The sequence below is a fragment of the Pristiophorus japonicus genome, chromosome 3 (assembly GCF_044704955.1).
Source record: "Pristiophorus japonicus isolate sPriJap1 chromosome 3, sPriJap1.hap1, whole genome shotgun sequence".
NCBI lineage: Eukaryota > Metazoa > Chordata > Chondrichthyes > Pristiophoridae > Pristiophorus > Pristiophorus japonicus.
In genome coordinates, this window is record NC_091979.1 from 186199672 (window position 1) to 186215783 (window position 16112).

Below are 16112 nucleotides of genomic sequence, written 5' to 3' on the forward strand. Positions count from 1 at the left end.
CTCTCGTATCGAAGCCCCTCCCTCTGGTACATTAACTGTCCCATCGAAGCCCCTCCCTCTGGTACATTAACTCTCCCATTGAAGCCCTTCCCTCTGGTCCATTAACTCTCCCATTGAAGCCCATTCCTCTGGTACATTAATTTTCCCATTGAAGCCCCTCCCTCTGGTACATTAACTCTCCCATTGAAGCCCCTCCCTCTGGTACATTAACTCTCCCATTGAAGCCCCTCCCTCTGGTACATTTACTCTCCCATCGAAGCCCCTCCCTCTGGTACATTAACTCTCTCATTGATGCCCACTCCTGGTAGATTATTTCATCACTTTCAGTAAAGAATTTCTCCCAGATCTCTGTTCTAAATTTTATTTTGACTAGCGTCTGTTTCTCCACTCTGCTCACACTCTTGGTTTAATTTACAGTAATATTCTACCTTCTCAATCCTGTTGAATAATTGAGCTTCCTCAGAGAGGGTCCACCTGACCCTTGTCTACTGACTTTGGAGGCTGAACTTCTCTAATGTTCCCCCATCTGTCTCCTTTACACTAGGATCAGCATCATGGCTATGCACTCTCTCCGATATCTGCAAATGTTTTTGTGGAGTTGTGGAGCAGTGAGAGTTCTGTGCAGTGCAATAGGAAAGCTCCTGCATCACCTGTGGAGTCAGTGGCCTAGAAATTGGGTAGAGTTCATTTTTGGGTGCCTTACCTGCAGAGTACTAACAGCCCGCCAATAGGAAGGTCGAAGAGCCCTTCTCATTACCATGCAGAAGGAGCAGCGGTAGCAGCCCACAGAGGTTCCTGCACCAATTTTCGGGTCAGTGAATGGGGAAGATCGTGGGGGTCTGGAATAGGAATGGCTGGGCCTCGGACTGCAATCAAAGGGCTGTCAGGGGTAGGGAAAGATGATCAGAGGGGCCTGGAGTATTGTTGGTGGGTTGGTAGTGCTGTTGGGGGGGGGCGGGGGGGCGGGGTGAGAGGAGCAGCAGGGAGATCATTTCTGCAGCTACCAATCTGCTTAACCACACCTTCACCTCCACTTTTGATGCCCTAGTCCCAATTAAAACCATTACTATCTCACACCCTGGCTGTTTCCCCGGTACAGCCCTCATCTTTACTCTCTTAAGTCCAAGGGACGCAGACTTAAACGTATATGATAGACACTGGTTCAGCCATTCACCACCAGATCTGACTGGACCATATAAAGCACTCTCAGGTCCTGCTTTCCTCTGCCAAAACTGCTCACTATTCCAGGATCATTCTGGAATGCAATAATTACCCCCAGCTTCTTTTCTCTACTGCAAACCATCTTCTTAAACCCCTCTCCCTTGCATCCTCCACCCTCACCTCCAACAACAAGTGTGAGGAGCTCATGAACTTCTTTGTCACAAAGATTGAGACCATCCATTCTGCTGCCTCCATCCCTTCCCCAGCTCACTGTGCCAAACTTCCTCCAAGGTTCCCCCTGCTCTAGCCCTAAACTCGCATCTTTCTCTAGTTTCTCTCCTATCTCCCCTCATGACCTCTCCGCAATCAACGTCCATGAGATCCACTTCCTGTTCCCACCAAACTGCTGACCATCCAACTTCCTTTTCTGTCTCCCATATTAGCTCATATTGTTAACGGTTCTCTCTCCTCAGGTACTGTCCCCCTCTCCTTCAAATCTGCTGTTATTCCACCTCTACTCAAAAAACCCAATCCATGACCCCTCCATCCTTGCAAACCACCATCTACAACCTCCCTTTCCTCTCCAAAGTCCTTGAATGTGTTGTCACCTCCCAAATCCGTGCCCATCTTTTCCGCAACTCCGTGTTTGAATCCCTCCAATCAGGTTTCCGTCCCTGCCACAGTACCGAAACGGCTCTCATCAAAGTCACAAATGACATCTTTTGTTACTGTGGCAAAGGCAAACTATCCCGCCTCGTCTTTCTCGACCTGCCTGCAGCCTTTGACACGGTTGACCACTCCATCCTCCTCCAGCACCTCTCCACCATCGCCGAGCTGGGTGGACTGCACTCGACTGGTTCTATTCTTATCTATCTAATCGTAGCCAGAGAATCACCTATTCCCGCTCCTGCACCAGTACCTCTGGTATCCCCCAAGGATTTATCCTTGGCCCCCTCCTATTTCTCATTTACATGCTGCCCCTCGGTGACATCAATTGAAAATGTCAGTTTCCAAATGTACACTGATGACACCCAGCTCTATCTCAATACCACCTCTCTCGATCCCTCCACTATCTTTAAATTATTAGATTGCTTGTCCGACATCCAGTACTGAATGAGCAGAAATTTTCTCTAATTAAATATTGGGAAGACCGAAGCCATTGTTTTCGGTCCCCGCCACAAACTCTGTTCCCTAGCCACTGACTCCATCCCTCTCCCCAACGTCTGTCTGAGGCTGAACCAGACTGTTCGCCAAACTTGGTATCATATTTGACCCTGAAATGAGCTTACTACCACAAACCCTCATCCATGCCTTTGTTACTTCTACACTTGACTATTCCAATGCACTCCTGGCTGGCCTCCCACGTTATACCATATGTAAACTTAAGGCCATCCAAAACTCGGCTGCCCGTGTCCTAACTCACACTAAGTCCTGTTCACCCTACATTGCTGACCTACATTGTCTCCCAGTTAAGCAACGCCTCTATTTTAAAGTTCTTATCCTTGTTTTCAAATCCATCCATGGCCACGTCCTTCCCTATTTCTGTAATGTCCTCCAGTCCTACAATCACCACCGCCCCACAGATTTCTGCGCTCCTCTAATTCTGCCCTCTTAAGCATCCCTGATATTACTCGCCCAACCACTGATGGCTGTTCCTTCTGTTGCCTAGGCTGTTAAGTTCTGGAATTCCCTCCCTAAATCTCTCCGCCTCGCTACCTCTCTTTCCTCCTTTAAGACGCTCCTTAAAACCTACCTCTTTGACCACATTTTTGGTCACCTGCTCTAATTTCTCTTTGGTGTCAACTTTTGTTTTATAATATTCCTGTGAAGCACCTTGGGACATTTTACTACGTTAAAGGCGCTATATAAATAAAAGTTGTTGTTATTTTAGTTATCGAGGGATCCTGGAGTATTGCTGAGGAGTCGCTCGGGAGTGTTGTCGAGGCGGGGCAGGGGGGAGCTCGAAGGCCGAGGCCGGGTGGAGACCAGAGCGGTTTGGAATATTGTTCGGGAGTGCTGCCGGAGGTGGGGCTGGGAGGTCAGTGCCGGGGCGGGGAGCAGTTTGCGAGGACCTGCCCTGGAGTATTATTAGGGGATCAGAGATCGAGGCCGGGGGGAAATCGGGAGGCATGGAGTACTGTTGGGGGTTCGAGAGTGCTGTGGGGGGGCAGTCTAGGAGCTTGGGGCTGGGGTGATCAGCAGGCCTGGAGGTCCGAGCCGGGATTGATGTCGGAGATCTCGGTACCCGAGGCGCCAGTCATTATGGTAAGTACTTACTCCTTTTTGAATTCCGTGGTGGTTAGCGTTGGTTTTCCCGGAGGCGATCAGCACTGGTGCTGGCTGCCTCAGATGCAAACCAAAGTTGCAAGAGGGAGCAGAAGCAGACATTAGGCCCCATTTGCATATGTTGATAGCCTAATGCCTGCTTCAAACGTGGATAAAGACGCTGCTTGTTTGGCCTTTACCAAGATGGTTCCCGGCGCAGCCCACATCAGAATTGTCTGTGTGTGGCTTGGACACCAGTTTGGTCACAAAACGGCATCTGTAGTGCCTAAAAAACAGACGCTACATAGTTGAATTTCTACAGTTTTGGCTGTGTCTCCCAAACACTTGGCTTTTCAACCATGTCCAATATTGAAAGGCACTCCCATAGCCCTGAGGTTTCATTTGCAAAGCTTTCTCGGCACTGACTCTTGGTAGTTAACCACTCAACACAATGAGGTATTCTCTCTCTCCCTTCACAAAACACAAAGAATGGCCCCTTTAAGAGTGAAGTAGAATATTCATTCATTTTGCGGAATGCAGAGTGTGCTATGGCAACTCTTAGTTTCCATGGCAATCTTCCTTGCTCTGCTGCAGGGCATTTTCATTTTCATTCCAAACCCCTTCAAACAGGGAGAAAACTATCTTGTTTGCTTGCAGTAGTCACATGACCCAGGAAATGACGTTATTGGCATATGAAAAGCTGTCAGAATAATTGAAATCTTGATCAAACCTAGCTGTATATATGTGCCCACAATAGCTCAGCTGGTAAAAGCAATCCCCAGACTCAATCCAAAGCACCGCCAACATTAGCTGCCTGCCTGCCACTCAGGGCTGGATTTTCCTGCTTCCCTGGTGCTCCTCCCCCCCCCTCCCCCCCCCCCCCCCGCTAAGAAGAACCAGGCCACTGCATTAGCTGAAGGGGTCAAAGGCCCCTTAAAAAGGGGCACAGAGCCCCCAAGAACTGGGTCAAGTCATCCTCGGTGGAGCCTGAGGCCTTGTGCAGGTTATGTCACATTGGAGGAGGCCTGGGCCTTGCCAAGGCTTTCACTGCTGAGCATCATACCTCAGGAAGGATATATTGGTCTTGGAGGGGGTGCAGCGCAGAATCAAAACTGGGGCTAAAAGGGTTAAATTATGAGACCAAATTACATACACTAGGCTTGTATTCCCTTGAGTATAGAAGATTAAGGGGTGAACTAATTGAGGTGTTTAAGATGAGTAAAGGATTTGATAAGGTAGATAGAAACTATTTCTCTTGTGGGGTCATGGGCCCAGGAGCAGGGGAGTTGATGAGTGGTGGGGTCATGTTCCAGGAGCGGCGGGGTCATGGAGTGGTGGGGTCGTGGCCCAGGAGCGGCGGGGTCATGGAGTGGTGGGGTCGTGGCCCAGGAGCGGCGGGGTCATGGAGTGGTGGGGTCGTGGCCCAGGAGCGGCGGGGTCATGGAGTGGTGGGGTCGTGGCCCAGGAGCGGCGGGGTTGTGGAGTGGCGGGGTCGTAGCCCAGGAGCGGCGGGGTCATGGAGTGGTGGGGTCGTGGCCCAGGAGCGGCGAGGTCATGGAGTGGTGGGGTCGTGGCCCAGGAGCGGCGGGGTCATGGAGTGGTGGGGTCGTGGCCCAGGAGCGGCGGGGTTGTGGAGTGGCGGGGTCGTAGCCCAGGAGCGGCGGGGTCATGGAGTGGTGGGGTTGTGGTCCAGGAGCGGTGGGATCGTGGAGTGGCGGGGTCGTGGCCCAGGAGCGGTGGGGTCGTGGAGTGGCGGGGTCGTGGCCCAGGAGCGGCAGGGTCGTGGAGTGGCGGGGTCGTGGCCCAGGAGCGGTGGGGTCGTGGAGTGGCGGGGTCGTGGCCCAGGAGCGGCGGGGTCCTGGAGTGGTGGAGTCGTGGCCCAGGAGCGGTGGGGTCGTGGAGTGGCGGGGTCGTGGCCCAGGAGCGGCAGGGTCGTGGAGTGGCGGGGTCGTGGCCCAGGAGCGGCGGGGTCCCGGAGTGGTGGGGTCGTGGCCCAGGAGCGGTGGGGTCGTGGAGTGGCGGGGTCGTGGCCCAGGAGCGGCGGGGTCCTGGAGTGGTGGGGTTGTGGCCCAGGAGCGGCAGGGTCGTGGAGTGGTGGGGTCGTGGCCCAGGAGCGGCGGGGTCCTGGAGTGGTGGGGTCGTGGCCCAGGAGCGGTGGGGTCGTGAAGTGGTGGGGTCGTGGCCCAGGAGCAGTGGGGTCGTGGAGTGGTGGGGTCATGGCCCAGGAGCGGTGGGATCGTGGAGTGGTGGGGTCGTGGCCCAGGAGCGGCGGAGTCGAGGAGCGGCAAGGTCGGTGTCGAGGAGCCCAGCAGCGAGGCAGAGGCCCAGGAGCAGCGCAGCGTATAACAGCAGGATCGGGGCCCAGGGAAGGTGCAGCACGGGCCAGCCCATGCTGCGATCTATGGACAATAGGAGTATGTGTGCGTACTAGGTCCGTGCAGCAGAGCTTGGTCTCCAGTCGTCTTGGTTAACCCTTGCCACTGGACCAAGACCTTGCTCTGTCAAGCCCAGGAGCTGATGTGGTGGCTGATGTGCAACGGCCACACCACATTCAAAGAATTCTTGCACAAGCATCTTCCATCCTTCAGGATGTAGTTTGTGAAACACCTGTGAATTCATTCCTTTTTGATGTGGAAGTGGGTCATCCTCAACACGAGGGACTGCCTAATACTACTATTTCCTCTCGTGGTGGATGCCAGAACAAAGTGACATAACCTTAACATTTAGAGCTAGGTCATTCATGGGTGATTCTTCTAAACACAAAGGGTAGTGGAAATCTGGAACTCTCTCCCCGAAAAAATTGTCGAGGTTGAGGATCAATTGAAAATGTTAAAACTGAAATTGATAGATTTTTGTTGGGTAAGGGTATTAAGGGTTACGGAACCAAGGCGAGTAGATAGGGTTAAGATACAGATCAGCCATGAGCCAATTGAATGATGGAACAGGCTGAATGATCTGCTCCTGTTTCTATTTTACCTCCTGGACCCAGTGCCACTTTGTGTTGGCCAGTTACCTGCCGATTATAACAGGCTTAGTTGGTGGTGTCCTGAGCCTCCCTGTGCTCAATTCCCTGAGTCAGGGTAGCGGTGCTCACTCTCGGGGATTAAATCCAAGCAACAGCATGAACCGACCCCAACAAGGAGAGAGTTAGTGCCTTTACCACATGAAACTCCTCCTGTGGCACTCCTTAAATTTGATACCAAGGTTATTTCTGTTCTCTATCCCCCTGATCTTCTCTCCCATTGTTTTAGTCATTCTCCAGATGTGGGCTTCGCTAGCAAGACCATCATTTATTGCCATTCCCAGTTACCCTTTGAAAGTGGTGGTGAGCTGCCTTCTTGAATCGCTGACAGCAGGTTTCATACAACTGAGTGACTTGAGGCCACTTCAGAAGGCATTTAAGAGTCAACCACTTTGGTGTGGGACTGGAGTCACAGATGGGCCAGATCGGGTAAGGACGGCAGATTTCCTTCCCTAAAGGACATTAGTGAACAAGTTGGTTTTAACAAACGTCCGATTGAAACTCATGTTCTCTAGATTATTAGTCCAGTAACATACCCACTACACTCCTGTACTCCTTTGGTATATTCTCCTCCCCTGCTGGGATATTTTCTCCCGGGTGGCTCACCCAAAAGGCCATCTGCATGCACAAGTCCAGAAACTCGGTGTTGGCAGCTATTCCAATCCTGTCCTCACCCAACATCCCCAAATACACACACACATCCCAGCAGGGGATCAGAAAATAGAGATCAGCAGCAAGAATCACAGCTGGAGATTCTTGGATTGGGATCAGCAACAGGAATCCAAGCAGGGGATGGAGAACAGGAGCAAGAATCGCAACAGGGAATTAAAGAACAGAGATCGGGAGCAGGAATCCCAGCTGGGGATTCTTGGATAGGGATCAGGAGGAGGAACCCTGGGTTGTGTGGCTCAGTCCCACACCGGGTGGTGTATTTACACGCTGAGCTATCGAGAGATATCCGAATTTGATCTATGTCTCAAGGTCGGAGATGCTTCGGTCTTCATTCCACTTCACAGATCTTCCTTTACTTGTGTAACACACCCCACTCCCTCAATAACAATTAGCTAGACAACATCAACCTTCTCCCGTCTTCACGATAGAGAAAAAGTACAATCTGTCCCAGGCCTCGAAGGGTTACAGTGATGTGCAAACTGCAGTCTGTGTGTATATCTAGTGATGTGAGTTTCGAATATCTGAGAGTGCTGAAAGAACCATGTAAGGTCGCAAGAGGCAGGCCTGCTGTTTACGTACAATGGCCCACAGCTGCAGGGAGGCACTGAGGGAGATATCAACTGGCCCGGAGCTGTGTGCATGTTCATTGCTCACCTAACCGAGTCAGAGTCTCTGATGCAGCTTGCCTGAGGTTCTTCATTCCGGTAACGCTGCCGGACCTGATTCAATGCAGGAGTGACGCCGCAAAAACCGGCAGAGCATTCCCCCCAAACCCCACACACTACTCCAGCTCACATATCCACAGCAGCCTGGAGATGGCAGCCTCGGCCGGCAGGTGCCAGCTCTGTGCGTGTGTCAAAGAAAACGCTGCACAGAGCTCAGGCTGCCGGCCCAGTGTGTGCACACAATAAATATCCCTCCCGGGCACAAGACTCAGCCCAGCACTCCTTGCATTCAGTCCAGCATCAATAGCTTGCAAGCAAACTAATCCCAGCACAAAACTAATCCCAACACACAAACTAAACCCACCATATCAACTAATCCCAACATATCAACTCATCCAAACACACAAACTAATCCCAACATATCAACTAATCCAAACACACAAACTAATTCCAACATATCAACTAATCCAAATACACAAACTAATCCCAACATATCAACTAATCCAAACACACAAACTAATCCTAGCACATAAATGAATACAAACACACAAACTAATCCAAACATACAAATTAATCCCAGCACATAAACTAACCCCAGCACATAAAATAATCCAAAAACACAAACTAACCACAGCACATAAAATAATCTAAAAACACAAACTAATCCCAGCACACAGTAGTAGTAAGGTTGGGGACAGCATCAAACAAGAAATTAGGGATGCATGCAATAAAGGTACAGCAGTTATCATGGGTGACTTTAATCTACATATTGATTGGGCTAACCAAACTGGTAGCAATGCGGTGGAGGAGGATTTCCTGGAGTGTATTAGGGATGGTTTTCCAGACCAATATGTCGAGGAACCAATCATGGAGCTGGCCATCCTAGACTGGGTGATGTGTAATGAGAGAGGACTAATTAGCAATCTTGTTGTGCGAGACCCCTTGGGGAAGAGTGACCATAATATGGTAGAATTCTTTATTAGGATGGAGAGTGACACAGTTAATTCAGAAACTGGGGTCCTGAACTTAAGGTAAGGTAACTTCGATGGTTTGCGGCATGAATTGGCTAGAATAGACTGGCAAATGATTTTTAAAGGGTTGACGGTGGATAGGCAATGGCAAACATTTAAAGATCACATGGATGAACTTCAGCAATTGTACATCCTGGTCTGGAGTAAAAAATAAAATGGGGAAGGTGGCTCAACCGTGGCTAACAAGGGAAATTAAGGATTGTGTTAAATCCAAGGAAGAGGCATATAAATTTGCCAGAAAAAGCAGCAAACCTGAGGACTGGGAGAAATTTAGAATTCAGCAGAGGAGGACAAAGGATTTAATTAGAGGGGGAAAATAGAGTACGAGAAGAAGCTTGCCGGGAACATAAAAACTGACTGCAAAAGCTTCTATAGATATGTGAAGAGAAAAAGATTAGTGAAGACAAACGCAGGTCGCTTGCAGTCGGATTCAGGTGAATTTATAATGGGGAACAAAGAAATGGCAGACCAAGAACAAATACTTTGGTTCTGTCTTCATGAAGGAAGACACAAATAACCTTCCGGATGTACTAGGGGACCGAGGGCCTAGTGAGAAGGAGGAACTGAAGGATATCCTTATTAGGCGGGAAATTGTGTTCGGGAAATTGATGGGATTGAAGGCCGATAAATCCCCAGGGCCTGATAGTCTGCATCCCAGAGTACTTAAGGAAGTGGCCGAAGAAATAGTGGATGCATTGGTGATCATTTTCCAACAGTCTATCAACTCTGGATCAGTTCCTATGGACTGGAGGGTAGCTAATGTAACACCACTTTTTAAAAAGGGAGGGAGAGAGAAAGTGGGTAATTAGCCTGACATCAGTGGTGGGGGAAATGTTGGAATCAATTATTAAAGATGAAATAGCAGCGCATTTGGAAAGCAGTGACAGGATCGGTCCAAGTCAGCATGGATTTATGAAAGGGAAATCATGCTTGACAAATCTTCTGGAATTTTTTGAGGATGTAACTAGTAGAGTGGACAAGGGAGAACCAGTGGATGTGGTGTATTTGGACTTTCAAAAGGCTTTTGACAAGGTCCCACACAAGAGATTGGTGTGCAAAATCAAAGCACATGGTATTGGGGGTAATATACTGACGTGGATAGAGAACTGGTTGGCAGACAGGAAGCACAGAGTCGGGATAAATGGGTCCTTTTCAAAATGGCAGGCAGTGACTAGTGGAGTGCCGCTGGGACCCCAGCTCTTTACAATATACATCAATGATTTGGATGAAGGAATTGAGTGTAATATCTCCAAATTTGCAGATGACACTAAACTAGGTGGCGGTGTGAGCTGTGAGCGGGATGTTAAGAGGCTGCAGGGTGACTGGGACACGTTAGGTGAGTGGACAAATGCATGGCAGATGCAGTATAATGTGGATAAATGTGAGGTTATCCACTTTGGGGGCAAAAACACGAAGACAGAATATTATCTGAATGGTGACAGACTAGGAAAAGGGGAGGTGCAACGAGATCTGGGTGTCATGGTTCATCAGTCATTGAAATTTGCCATACAGGTACAGCAGGCGGTGAAGAAGGCAAATGGTATGTTGGCCTTCATAGCTAGAGAATTTGAGTATAGGAGCAGGAAGGTCTTGCTGCAGTTTTACAGGGCCTTGGTGAGGCCCCACCTGGAATATTGTGTTCAGTTTTGGTCTCCTAATCTGAGGAAGGACATTCTTGCTATTGAGGGAGTGCAGCGAAGGTTCACCAGACTGATTCCCAGGATGGCTGGACTGACATATGAAGAGAGACTGGATCAACTGGGCCTTTATACATTGGAGTTTAGATGGATGAGAGGGGATCTCATAGAAACATACAAGATTCTGATGGGACGGGACAGGTTAGATGCAGGTAGATTGTTTCCGATGTTGGGGAAGTCCAGAACCAGGGGACACAGTCTTAGGATAAGGGGTGGGCCATTTAGGACTGAGATGAGGAGAAACCTCTTCACTCAGAGAGTTGTTAATTCAGAGAATTCTCTGCCGCAGAAAGTTGTTGATGTCAGTTCATTGGATATCTTCAAGAGGGAGTTAGTATAGCCCTTACGGCTAAGGGGATCAAGGGGTATGGAGAGAAAGCAGGAAAGGGTTACTGAGGGAATGATCAGTCATGATCTTATTGAATGGTGGTGCAAGCTCGAAGGGCTGAATGGCCTACTTCTGCACCTATTTTCTATGTTCTATGTTTTTTTGTAAACTAATCCCAACACACAAACTAATCCCAGCACATGAACTAACCCCAGCACACAAACTAACCCCAGCACACAAACTAATCCCAGCACACAATCTAATCCCAGCACACAATCTAATCCCAGCACACAAACTAATCCAAACACACAAACTAACCCCAACACACAAACTAATCCCAGCACACAAACTAATCCCAGCACACAACTAATCCCAGCACACAACTAATCCCAGCACACAACTAATCCCAGCACACAAACTAATCCCAGCACACAAACTAATCCCAGCACACAAACTAATCCCAGCACACAATCTAATCCCAGCACACAAACTAATCCCAGCACACAAACTAATCCCAGCACACAAACTAATCCCAGCACACAACTAATCCCAGCACACAAACTAATCCCAGCACACAAATAATCCAAACACAATAATTAAACCAGCACACAAATTGAACCCAGCACACTAATTAATTCAAAAACACAAAGTAATCCCAACACACAAACAAATCGAAACACATAAACTAATCCAAAAACACAAACTAATCCCAACACACAAACTAAACCAAATACACAAACTAATTCCACTACACAAACTAATGCAAACACACAAACTAAAACCAGCACTTAAACTAACCGTAACACTCTTCTCAACTACTGGGTCCCAACATTTATAAGGTAAATGTATAACATTTGCAAATATCATGTGATCAGATGTCACGTGAGCAGATGTCACATGGTCAGAATGTCACATGTTCAAAACTCAAGGAATTCCTTCAGGCAATGTTGGCCACCCCAAGCCTGTTTGGAGGAGCCGGAAATTGCCGTTTTGACCTGTTCCCTCTGCAGGCTCACTATCCAGCCCCTCAGTGACCGAAGGAGATCTGATGTTACCCTCAAGAAACCCATTCCAACAGAATTTACACAAGATAATGGTACACCTCTCCCTGATCATTGTTGAGACCCATGACTGAGAAGGGGCAGATAGTAGGAGCCTGAGGATTCACCAGCCTTTACCACTCAGTGCTCACAGAGGCACAACTGTCCGGAATTGCCCGTGAGTTATTCTTTTTTCTGGTTGTTTTATCTTTTCATCAGGGCACCCTTAGGATTAACCCAAATTCACCTAAAGAAAGTTACACAGCCTATCTATTGCACAGCAGCCCAGCAACAGACCTTCACCCTGATTTTAATTTGCAGAGGTCAGTCATTAGTTGCCCACCCAGCTTCCTCTTTAAAATCATTGGCACCAGAACCAAAGGGGAAATGACGGGACCTGTTATGCAGCGAGTTGTTATGATCTGGAATGCACTGCCTGAAAGGGTGGTGGAAGCAGATTCAAACTGAAGGAATCATTCCATCTGTAGGAATCAGGACTGGTTGATTGACCCTTAAATTATTCAAGGTACAAATTGAAGTCGACCAATATCAAGGCCTTGGACAATGTATGACTAATAGCTTAGTAGCATTCTCTGCAATCATTCCTACATATTATGCCTTTCTTCATGAATGATTGGCACTACTGTCTATAAAGGCCCTTAAACTGAGTAAAATAGTGCTTTTCTTCCCAGTAGTCCGTGCTTCTGGAAAAAGAGCAGAAATCTTTTGTAGAAAACTGTCCATTGCCAGTGGACTGAAGCTCATCCTAAAATCTGTTGCCTGGATCCTTACTCACTCATCCCTTACCCCTGTGCTCGCTGACCCACGTTGGCAAAGTTAAGCAATGCCTCAATTTTAAAATTCTCACACTTGTTTTCAAATCCCTCCATGGCACCACTCCTCCCTATCTCTGTAAATTTCTCCAGCCACTGCTCCCTCTGCCCCCCCCCCCCCCCGAGATATCTGTGCTCCTTTAATTCTGCCCTCTAGAGCATCCCTGATTATAATTGCTCGACCATTGGTGGCCATGCCTTCTGTTGCCTGGTCCTAAGCTCTGGAACTCCCTGCCTAAACCTCTAGGCCTCTCTACCTCTCTTTCCGCCTTTAAGTCGCTCCTTAAAACCTACCCCTTTGACCAAGCTTTTGGTCATCTGCCCTAATTTCTCCTTATGTGGCTCTTCCCAACTTGATTTCCCTCCCTCCCACACAGCAAGCTGCCTATAAACAGCACACTTGCTGTGGGCAACTCCCTGTTCCATTACAGTGAAGCCCTTGTGAAGTGCCTTGAGATGTTTTACTACGTTAAAGGCGATATATAAATACAAGTTGTTGTTGTATTGGAGGCCAAGCTAGGCCCTAAGCTCTGGAATTCCTTCCCTAAACCTCTCTGCCTATCTACCTCTCTCCTTAAAACCTACCACTTTGAGTAAGCTTTTGGCCCAAAATTTAAGGAGTTATGTGGCTCAATAGCACATTTTGTTTAATACTCTTGTGAAGCACATTGGGATGTTTTACTGCATTAAAGGTGCTATATAAATGCAAGTTGTTGCCACTGGAGTGTAAGAAGGGATTTATTGGGACCTACAAGAGTATGGGGTTAATTGTTAATCTAGGGCTTCCACTAACCCATTCATAGCTGAGAATAAGAATATCAGTCTCATCCAATGGTATGGTGTTCCCTCAGTGCAGCTCTGTTGGGTTTGAACCCACAACTTTCCTGCACTAAGCTGCACCACAAAAGGAAAATTAACCGCTCCTAGGGCATTATCACAGGGACAATCCTTCTTTAGAAGTGAGGCGTGTTTTAAAAGCAGGTTTTGTGTCTTTGAGTGAGACATTTTTGCACCCTACTGAAAGGGATCTTTAGCTTCAGTCGGATCAGCACTCATTTTCTCTTCAGTCTCTTGAGAGATTTGAGCCTTAGATGCATTCATGAATTCACCTCCTTGCTGCTGTACGTGCTCATTAATCTTCTCTGTCATTGAAATCTGATGTTCCCTTTAACCCCCGCTGCTTCCAGTCATCTTGTTTAAGGTGCATTATGAGACTCTGCCCAGCCTGATTTGTCTCCCTCCCACACAGCGAGCTGTCCATAAACATTGCACTTAGTGTGGGCAGCTCGCCTGTTCCATTACAGTGAAGCCCAAATCACTGAAACTGATCAGGCCTCCCATTGATAGCATCAGGTGTTACAGACACCACCAAACTATGCTCCTCACCAAAATTCATCATCATAGGTGTGCTCTCGAACGAGGACAACTCGCTGCCACACGAGTTCACAGATGTTTCAATGAAGGACCCGATTTTCCAGTCTTGAACTCCAATTGAGGAGGTGGAAGATGCCTGTGCGTGAATTTTTTTAACGTGTGGTGACCGTTGCATACCAGCCACGACACGGGCTTGACAGAGCTAGGCCTTTATTCAGTGGCAAGTGACTGGAGACCTGCTCTGCTGCACGGACCTAGTGCGCACACATATCGTCGTGTGGGCTGGCCCGTGCTGCCCCTGGGCCCTTGGCTCTTCTGGGCCCCTAACCCTCATTCACCACACCTTCGCAACGATCTCTCACCGCTCCTCCACCACAAAAACACTGGCCGCACCTCCACCACGATCTTCCGCCGCACCTCCACACCAAACATTCGCATAACCTCTGCCACAATCACCCACCAAATCTCAGCCACGATCTCTCATCGCTCCTCTGCCCCGATCACTCATCGCAAGTCCGCCACGACCTTCCCACTCCTCTGCTTTACCAGGGCCCTGCCGATGTTCCTGTCCATGCTCCAAACGGTGACCTGGGTCCTGATGACGTCACCCAGTCGCCCACCTCGAAGCCATCACACATTTGTGTCAGCTCACCCTGGAATCTTCAATGGCATGCTCCAGCTCTTTTTGAAGCCCCGACCTGCGGAAATGTTCTTATATATGTTATACTCATAATAAATGGTCAGACTGAGTACTGTGTGCAATGAGCAAGTGTGACCGTAGCTCCTTTATTAAAGTTTCAGAGTGCAGGTACCTCGTGGGTGGCCTGCTTATATACTGTGCTCCCAAAGGATGCTTGGGACTCCAACAGGTGGGCCCTCTGGTGATCAGGTGTAATGCAGGTTACAGAGGGTTAAATACATAACAAGGGTGGCCCACGATGTTTACCCCCAGGGTGTCTGCACTAAAATGTTATTGCATTTTTATCACATTAGTCTGGGTGCATTTATACATCAGTCCCAGAGGTGATAGGACATTGCTCTCATCCACTACGAGACATATCTGATATACGTGAGCTGTTTAAAGAGGAAGCATGTCCTTTATTCAATAAAACCTGACTGTAAATAGACCCCACTAAATGTATTTTTAAATTCCTAGGTGCGGTACAATCCTCCAAGTTCGAACAATCAACCTAGTTACAGCGTTTTAAAATTGGATCCCATTTCTGATTGAAATCCTCTCCTGGGAGATATAAGAGGGTGTGTTGATAGAAGTTAGTCTGAGTCACATGATGGGCTCTGGGAGCAGGTCTGCAAACATCGCTCAGGCTTGTTCGCCAAGAGGCAGAAATATTTGATGCTGCATTCCACGATAGTATCACTGGAAGATACTCCCATGGCCTTCAGAAGAGGGAGAGCGAAAGAGAGAGGAAAAATTAATCACACTTTAATCTACATACTCGATTCAAGTTATAGAAAGTAATGTGACGATGAAATGAAGTGGAGCCCATCTCACAGACAATAAATTCATAGAGGCACAGAGTGATAAAATCATACAGCTCAGAAGGAGGCCATTCGGCTCAAAGAGCTATCCTTCGTCCCACTCCCATGCTCTCTCCCCACTGTAATTTTTTTCCCCTTTCATGTATGTGTCTAATTCCCTTTTGAAAGTTATTATTGAAACTGCTTCCACCACAATTTCAGGCAGTGTATTCCAGATCATAACAATTCATTGCTTTAAAGAATTTCTCCTCATTTCCCCCTTGGATTTTTTATCAATTGCCTTAAATCTATGTCCTCTGGTTACCGACACTCCTGCCAGTGGAAACAATTTCTCCCTATCTACTCTAATCAAAACACTTCATGATTTTGAACACCTCTATTAAATCTCCCCTTCACCTTCTTTACTTTAATGGGAACAAACCCAGCTTCTCTAGTCTCTCCATAAAACTGAAGGCCCTCATCCCAGGTACCACTCTAGTAAATCACCTCTGCATCTTCTCCAAGGCCTTGATTGCCTCCCTAAT

General features: G+C 48.1%; 1 protein-coding gene across 1 annotated transcript in view; it reads right to left on the reverse strand.

Annotated features, from left to right (window-relative positions):
* Window positions 1–8002, reverse strand: part of cdk15 (cyclin-dependent kinase 15) — an 85543-nt gene extending 77541 nt beyond the window's left edge. Inside the window, exon 1 of the mRNA XM_070876103.1 lies at window positions 7775–8002. Within this exon, the coding sequence (XP_070732204.1) occupies window positions 7775–7820 (46 nt within the window). The 5' untranslated portion in view covers window positions 7821–8002. The remainder of the gene's footprint in view (window positions 1–7774) is intronic.
* Between the last annotated feature and the right edge of the window lie 8110 nt (window positions 8003–16112).